This window comes from Mizuhopecten yessoensis, unplaced genomic scaffold (assembly GCF_002113885.1).
Source record: "Mizuhopecten yessoensis strain PY_sf001 unplaced genomic scaffold, ASM211388v2 scaffold7539, whole genome shotgun sequence".
Lineage (NCBI taxonomy): Eukaryota > Metazoa > Mollusca > Bivalvia > Pectinida > Pectinidae > Mizuhopecten > Mizuhopecten yessoensis.
The window spans coordinates 27804-37194 of record NW_018407098.1 but is presented as its reverse complement, the minus strand read 5'-3'; the positions used below and the strand labels follow the sequence as shown (position 1 = coordinate 37194).

The 9391-nt window shown below is 37.3% G+C and overlaps 1 protein-coding gene across 1 annotated transcript; it reads left to right on the top strand.

Annotated features, from left to right (window-relative positions):
- The first annotated feature begins 4366 nt into the window (after positions 1 to 4366).
- On the top strand, positions 4367 to 7838 carry LOC110453886 (RYamide receptor-like). Its single transcript, XM_021503091.1, has 2 exons — positions 4367 to 5167; positions 7443 to 7838. The coding sequence occupies exons 1-2, from the start codon at positions 4367 to 4369 to the stop codon at positions 7836 to 7838; spliced, it is 1197 nt and encodes a 398-aa protein (XP_021358766.1).
- The last annotated feature ends 1553 nt before the right edge of the window (positions 7839 to 9391 follow it).

The following is a 9391-nucleotide window of genomic DNA, read 5'->3' as shown; positions in this document are numbered from 1 at the left end:
ATGTAATGGGGATGTTGATCAGAAGTACATGTAATGGGGATGTTGATCAGAGGTACATGTAATGGGGATGTTGATCAGAGGTACATGTAATAGGGATGTTGATCAGAGGTACATGTAATGGGGATGTTGATCAGATGTAGATGTAATGGGGATGTTGTTCAGAGGTACATGTAATAGGAATGTTGATCAGAGGTACATATAATAGGAATGTTGATCAGAGGTACATGTAATGTGGATGTTGATCAGAGGTACATGTAATGGGGATGTTGATCAGAGGTACATGTACTGGGGAGGTGATCAGAGGTACATGTAATAGGGAGGTTGATCAGAGGTACATGTAATGTGGATGTGATCAGAGGTACATAGTATAGGGAAGTTGATCAGAGGTACATGTAATGGGGATGTTGATCAGAGGTACATGTAATAGGGATGTTGATCATGAGGTACAGGTAAATGCAGCTTAAATCGATGTAGCGAAGAATGTTTTTTTCTTTGTATTAATTCATGTGCATTGTCATTGATATGTTTATTATTTTCTATAAGGTTTCCGATTGCATGGTTGATATAACTACAACTACATTGACTTGTACTGTGGTATTTCCGCATGTTCTGTCTTAATACTAGCGTTTCATAGAAAATGTAAACCCTGCTTCCTGTCTGTTGGTTACTGAACTGTATACTGTGCCTTATACATTGTACCTCGGTCAGGTTTAGATAGCATTGTACTTCCTAGGCCATATTTTTATATTTACTGTACGCTCTGTATTTAATGTTTATATATTTACTGTACTCTTTAAATCATGTTTATAAATTTACTGTACTCTTAAAATCCTATTTATATATTTTCTGTAATCCCTAGGTTATGTGTGTGTATATATTGTACTCGTAGTTACGTTTATATATATATATATTGGACTCCTTAGTTACGTTTATATATAAATGGTACTCCTTAGGTACATTAGTTACGGTATTTTGTAATTCAGCGGTTACTTTACAAATCGCCTGTAGCATTTCCTGTTGTTTTATGGCATTGATCCAATAAACTAACCGTTAATTTGATCGTTTCCTGTCTGTATGCTTGGTTTGCTATATTTAATTACATCAGTGAGTGTGGCATTTGTGGGTAATTTTATATTTAAATGAATGCCACTTTAGTTTAAATAATCAACGAAAAACATGACCATATGGATGCATTGAGACAAAGACGACATGGAAGATATATAGGATGAGCGATGAGGTTCTTTATATGCAAACGAGGTTACCTAAACATCCGAGATGCTATTAAGCTGAGCTGATTGCCTCACAAAACATAGAATGTAACGACAAACTCTCATCAATAATGTAACCAAACGGCTATTATAACTGGAATTAAAGGAACCAGGCACAATCCTTTTTGTTTGATTCGGAGCCGATTACAGCCTATTGCATTGGGTGTAATTTGATGCACTGAGTGAACGTGTATCAAGGCTGTGTATAGTGTCTCAACAATCCATGTCAGCATTCTCGTATACTACAAAACGCCGAAAACAATTAGATTCCCTAATCCCTAGTTTTAAAGAATCTAGTCTGTTACAGACAGATGATGGAGAAATCGACGAGGGAAGCTTTGTCTTGTATCATGTATATCATGAACTGAAAAAATCATCACAAACCAGAAGTATAAGGAACAGGCAATGTAGAACTTCTAAAGTACCTTGTTTAGTATATCTCCTACAGTAGAAACAATTTAGCTGTCCGGGAGTACGATTATTTAATTCACGTGCAAGCCATAATCTGTATTTTTTTTCACCTTGGTGATTGGACCAATAAAAGAACTTAACCGAAAATAATGATCTCTTCGGTGATAGAAATAAACAAGGGAACAATCTCTAAAATATCATGGCATGTAATTAAATCTTAGTAAAATTTACTCAGCGACTATATATATTAAGGACATTATCGAGTTTGGTAATGTGCAAGATTTAGGAAAAATAATACCCCCAAGAGAAAGTAACACGTCGTAACACAATGTTCAGCGAAGGTAGAGCATGGATGCCGTCAGGGACGCGCGGCCGTATACGAGCAGTACCCCGCAGTAATAGAGGAACGACAAAAAGGCCTTCAACTGGCACTCGTACGGAAAAAGCACCGCCAAGTCACGGAAAACCGAACAAGGAAGGTTTCTTGTACAAAGTCGAGAGTCGAAAGAAACTTAATCATTCAGTCATTGTAGAACGATGAGTAAAACTTAACCCCGCAGTCATAGAGATTTGAGGAAGGAACCTTTAATTTGCCGTCATGGAGAATCAATGAAAGAAACTTAACCTCGCAGTTATCCTTGAACAGCAGTTCTTAAGGAATTTTTGATCCACAAAACGAATAGTGAAGAAGGTGATACTTGTAAACATCTCCCCTGGAGGAATCGTTTGTGTTTTTCTTAGAAAATGTTAATGACCAAGATATCCGTAATTATAAATATTACCGATAGTATGACAGGGATAAGACTTGCATCAGAATGATATACGTTGGCTTTATGTGCTTATATGTAAGAGGTCACTTTTACATTGTTCTATGCCAGTTGTAACTGTACTAGTCTGCTTAAGTCCCGGTATTGTGTGAGAATATATCTGATTACATTTTAGCTGTATAAATACACCATGATATTTTATTTGATGTAAATTAAAATAAATGTGTTATTGTTTTACCAAATAAAAAAAAACTTTCATTTGAATAAGATCGTGTTTTCTGTTGTAACCGTTTCCGCATGGCGATAAGCAAAACGTCAATCGAAAACCATTCAGGAATATCGATTAAAATTTGAATTGAACGTCACGACATGACTGTCAGAGTGTTTGGAAAAACTCAAGTGATTACTGATTGGAAAACAGTCACTTGTAACATTTGTTAGATTATTGGTATAGAATGTTGGACGGAGAATATGCCCGACTATACGACACGTTGGGCTAGCGTAGCGTTGTTTCTATCTTGCTCGTTACAATATTAACACCTAGTTAACCCCCTATACTGCTATTAATTTCGGTAACACATAAGGTACTAGGACAGCCTTTTATTTCCCAGGAATGCCTCGATAGTCCAAACATCTGCAAAAGACAGCTTTCCAGTGCGGAAACGCCATTTCATGTCGACATACGATCATTTTACTGGATATGAATTCATGTGTTAATGTCGAAACAAGAGAGTAGTGCTACAGCTTAATTGTTTGTTTACAGTTAATGGTCTGAACTCAACTAGAACATTCATTTTCCTTTTTTCGGCGTCAATAACAGTCAAGGATTTGTATCGCTTCAAACAGCATGATTGACGTACAACTTAACACTACGATATGTTATATTTACACATTATATATATGTTACAATCGAGTGGGAAGTACGATTTATCAAACTGGTGACCAGTCATTGAATTCACCACCCTAATGGGTGTTTTTTTTTTTTACACCTTTTCACAATATTTTGATTAAAATGGTAAAAGCGTAACGATGTCACACATCACATATTAATTAGCCTGAACGAAAGAACTGGGTTGGTTACTGGTGACATGTACCAGTCATTGCATCGTCTAGAAAACCCCAACGCTCTTTGGTATTTCTGTGAGATAGTGCTATAAAGTTGCCATCAGATCCGCGCTGTTACAAGGAGGCAATTATACCAACATACCCTGCCTCCAGCACACATACATACCTACACGCTTACACAACACACATGTATATACTTATACACAACACACATGGAGGCACGTCCTTAAATGACCTTAGCTGTTAATCAAAATAAAATAAAACCAAACCAAACCAAACCAATTCTGTTCGGTATTAACTTAAATTGACTAGCAGATTGCTTAGTGCACATCTCAACCATTTCGCAACGATGAAACATATACTTACTTACTATAACAATTTCGAATAATTTCACAGTTCAGAACAACGCTTTTTCGACTTCGAGCAACAGTATTTGGTTAGCCAAAACAACTCGATGAAACATTTCAGAATATTATTGGCAGAACAAAATGAAGTAGGTGTATATGCTTGTACATCCATTTAGGAAATAGCTATATGATATCATCTTACCTATAAAGTACGATCAATTGTATTTTAACTCGGTGTACTTTACAGAGAGTATGAACACCACTTGATCAGTCTCGGCCGACATTGCCTACAATATTATATAATATATGTTTTTCACGCCATCAGAACAATCGACATCGTATGACGCATGTTTGTTTTAAGCTGTTGGAGTCTGATGCGGTTGCATTCATATTCTCCAATTGCTGCAATTAACACATTTTCATCAAACATGCGAGGCAAAACCGGTTATTATTCAAGACTCTGTACATCTTTCTGAATTCTGTTGCAGATTCCACGAATTTTCCAACGATGGTAGTGGATCGTTACCTTGTCAACTCGTCCGTCAGCAATCGGACTTCAGCGGAGACAACTACCTTTGGATTCCCCTCACTACGGACCGGGGACGATGTTTGTATTGCTGATTTGGGCCCGGCAGAGTGGGTGCTCATTTTCTTGTACGGTATGGTCATTGTAGTTGACGTGACAGGCAACGGTATCGTCTGCTACCTGATCTTTTCGGAAAGGCAATTAAGAACAATAACAAACTTCTTCCTGGTGAACTTAGCAATAGCAGACATTGCTAAAGCATTTACAGGTATTCCATTTTCACTGATGGTCAACTTGATATTCAGATACTGGCCTTTCGCAGCATTTCTGTGCCCGTTTGTTGCATACATAGAGATTGTGGTGGTATTTGCTAGTGCTTTTACTTTGGTCGCTATGAGTGTTGATAGGTATATAGCTATCTTACATCCGTTACGTCCCAAACTCTCCTACAGAGGGGTGGCATTGACGCTGCTTACTGTGTGGCTACTAGCCTTTGCCATGCCGATTCCTACTGCAATTAGTGCGGGATTACGTATCCCTGATACGGAGAATGCTACAGACAGCCATGCATGTTACAGCAACAAAGAGCATTGTCTGGAGCATTGGTCCAACGAGTCTCAGAGGTCGGTGTATAGCCTGCTAATAATGACTCTACAGTACGGCATCCCCCTGGTCGTCCTCGCCTTCACGTACACCCGTATAGCCATAATTATCTGGATACGGCGAACACCCGGGGAAGCTGTCAGGCAGCGGGACGAACGTCTGGCCTCCTCCAAACGAAAGGTAGGTTATAGGGGGAGAAAAATAAAAAAAAACAATGAGTAGGAAAGGAAGATCAGAAACAGGCTCCATGTGATGCTTTGGGGCAATAGATTTTTGGGAGTGATTTAATTTTGTGCACGTTAAAGTACAAATTTCTCAAGACAATATACTTTCATTCTTCTGCAAAATAAGCAGCCAGCAATATTTTCAAACCTGAATATTTGAAACAATGAAAAGCGATAAATATATAATATATTCATTTCAATTAAAAAATGAAATGTATAGCTTACTATCGACTTTTCTGTTACAAATACGGTTTTTTTCATTAGGCAACTAAAACACTTTCGATTTTCAAATTTGCATGAAGTTTGTTTATGCACATGAATATTAATTTGATTAAAGAAGATAATGTTAATGACTTTCATTCAAGAAACCCAATATTTAGAAAATCTTACACAAATATGTTGGTTACCTTTTATAACATATCTGTATTGATGTTTTTAATGAAGAGAAATCATACAAAAAAAATGCAAACAAACAAAATTACATAATGCTTCTAAGAAATTGAATGTTTGAATAAATGCACTTATATATAAATATCTAAAGGACAGTCTTAAGAGTTCTCTCTAAATCTAAAAAATACACTTAAGGCGGTTTATCGTTGCTTTAAACATCTTATTTTTGGCTGCCAGCAGATTCTGTTCTTAAATGGCGTTTGGTGTCTCACTGTATATATTGGGATGTCGTAATTTTCAGTTCTTCTTAATCCAAACATAGTTTTGAAGAAAATGCCTGATTACTGTTTGAATGTTACGAGTATCTCATGTTTCTGCTCGCCCGCTGCTTTTCGTTCGGCCCCACGATTTGCACTAGCTTGGTCCTCTTATACAAGTACAAATTATATAGGTTTCCCCAGTATTTAATTTAGCGCTTTGAGGATATCATATTGAGTCCCCTGATAGTGTTTGTACAGCATGTTCATTCTCATCCTGATTAATAGATGTGATCCAATATTAAACACTGACACGTAAAGCGTTTATAAAAGAGCACCACTGAGAATACTCTGTATCAGTCTACATCCACCAGAAGATAAACGAGTTCCCGGTGACTTTAGCCCCAGTTTGTTTGTTAATCTCGTAGTACGGGCCGTATATTCTATGTTGTTTATTGAGTAACGATGCTCTCTGCTTTGAAGCGGCATGCTGAAGTTTGACGTTTTTCGTGTGGAGTTCCCCTCTTCAACTGTAGGTCGGATGTACTAATTTGTACGTTCCTAAAAAATATCATATTGTATTGTTGCTTTTTACAGAGTGAAGGGATATTAAGCTTAGCGCTTAACGCTGATATCGTGGTAATTACATTCTCGTGATATCTCATTTCAATTATTTGAAAAGAAAAAAACCAACAATACTGATTTATTTATAATGAGAAAACTTATGGTGAATAACAAGTATTAACAAAAATAAAATTAAATACCAGTAGTTACAAACGGTATTGATTTGCCAATGATATCAACACGAACTATGAACTAGTAATAGCAAAGACTTATAGTGGTTTACTGGTAATAACAAAAATCAAAAGTAGTTCACTAAAAATCCCAAAATATCATAGTAGTTCAAAAGTTAGAGCAAACAATAAAATGGTTTTCTAGAAATAGCAAAACTTAAACGTGGTTCACTAGTTATAGAAAATACAAAAACTAATGAAACAGCAAATTCTAAAAGTGGTTTACAAGTTGAAGCAACGAATAATAGTGGTTTAATAGAAATCACAAAACTCATAGCGGTTTGCTATGAATGGCAAGAACTAAGAACGGCTTACTACATGTAGTACTGACAATAAAAAGAAAGGTTTTACTAGAAACGACAAAACCTAATAGCGATTTACCAGTGATGGCAAATGCTCAAAGTGGTTTAATAGTAATGATGAAAATCAATAGTAGTAATAGTAATGGTAACATAAATATTGATCTCGTAGTACAGACATCGATTGTGCGGAAAGCTCACACACATTTTACTTCTTTGTGTGCATACGCTTCATTGGTCATTTGTCTGATGAAGGAGACAGTGTACATATCGCACTAGCCATCGAAACGTCACATAGAAAATCTCATTGGTTGTGTAAAAAGAACTTTTCATAAAACATAAATATTGTTTTGCAATCATTGACAAAACAAATGATATACCGATTATGACTTGCCAATAATAGTTCATTAAATGACATTCTTTGCTGAAAGTGATCTTACGATGTCAATTGACTACGAAAACTGTGTGTAAATCCGATATTTTGTTTACAGATGGTGAAGATGATGATCGTGGTGGTTTTACTGTACGCCCTGTGTTGGCTGCCACTCCACACCCTTCAACTCTACAGTGATCTTGATCCCACCATCTACGACACCGTCCCGAACTCGCACCTGCTCTGGAACTTCATTCTCTGGCTTGCCCTCGCTCACGCCTGCTGTAATCCAGTCATATATTTCTGGATGAACAAGAGATTCAAATACGGCTTCCTTAGACTACTGGTGTGCTGTCACAAGAGGAGCGTCCCCCAACACGAAGGCCGACTCAATTCCCAGTACACTATGAACTCTCTACATCACAACAACAGCAGCAAGACTGTACGCCAATACAGTGTGCTGTCGGTTGGCGGCGTAGGAAATACGTCCACTAACGAGAAACGTACAGTCTGATCATATGTATATATACATGGTTGTAGGTGTAAGTTGTACAATGAAGAAATCCAAATGCAATGAATAAGTGACATTTCGGCAACATTTTGCATTCGTGTCACACACACGAACACTTACAGCGTATGCATTACTAACTTTGACGTGTTTAACAGTGTTGACATGACAACGGGCCCTGTAATTTTTAAACAAAACAAACAAATGCTTTTTACAGGAGACCACTAAAGAATGCCAGGGAATGTATTGATATAAATAAGTATTGTTTCCAGATCCTTTTGGATTTGTCATTATACTATTTACATGTAAAGCAGGTAGAACTAAAAGAACGAAGTTTATATTATTTACTTAAAAACAAATTCATTCCAATAAAACTCAATTAAGTGGAATAAAACGTATTTTATAGTCACAACAAATTTGTATATGAATACATTATTTGATAAGGTATTTTAAGTAGACAGCCAACACATTTAGCCAGATGTAACTGCATTTTTTAATGTTACTTTTGGCCTGGTGCTATAAGAGAATGTCTCTCATAATAAGGATCTATTATACACATTTTACTTTCACCGGAGATGAACACGAGTTTTCTTTTCTTTTTTGCGACATGTCAAATACAAATCAAATTCCTGATTCGGCGACGTCACAGAGCACAATCTGATTGGTAAAATATGCAGCGTCTATCCACGTCGATACATACTTGATGACGATTTTTCTTCCATAATTAGGCCCAATAGTTGAAATATCAATGATTAAAAGGCAAAATGGAGCAGCTGACCTGTACATTCTCTTTCTCTGTCTGCATAAAATACGATGTCATATGCATTTGTACGTGATGTTATTTTATTATTACCACGCGATGATGAACGATTTCCTCGCAATTCTACGTGAGCACGAAACGCGCATTCGATCTCTAGTTTCTTTCTGAAACATATGCCTCCAATCTGGAGTCTTGTTCGTAGAACTTTTGCATCCATTGCAGATTCCTGTCTGTATAACACAAATCTCCGATCTGTAATTCTTTCTGCAGAACACTGCCTTCGATCACGAATTTTCTGTCTATAGAACACGTGCCTCCAATCTGAAATTCTGTCTGCCAAAAAATTGCCTCCGGTCTGGAATTCTGTCCGCAGAACACATGTCTCCAATCTGGAATCCTGACTATGGGACACGTGCCTCTGATCTGGAGTCCTGCCTGTAAGACCAGCCCACAAGGCGATATTCCTTTTAAGGAAGGTGACTCCGATCTGGTTACCGTGTAAAAGACACGTGTCTCCGATCTGGTTACCGTGTAAAAGACACATGTCTCCGATCTGGTTACCGTGTAAAAGACACGTGTCTCAGAGCTGGTTACCGTGTAAAAGACACGTGTCTCCGATCTGGTTACCGTGTAAAAGACACGTGTCTCCGATGGACAGTCCTGCCTGTTGGATAGATCCCTCCGATCTGTAGTTCTGTCTATTGAATAAGGCCTCTGATATGTAGTTCTTTCTACAGAAAACGTGCCCCAAACATGTAGTTCTGTCTATTGAATAAGGCCTCTGATATGTAGTTCTTTC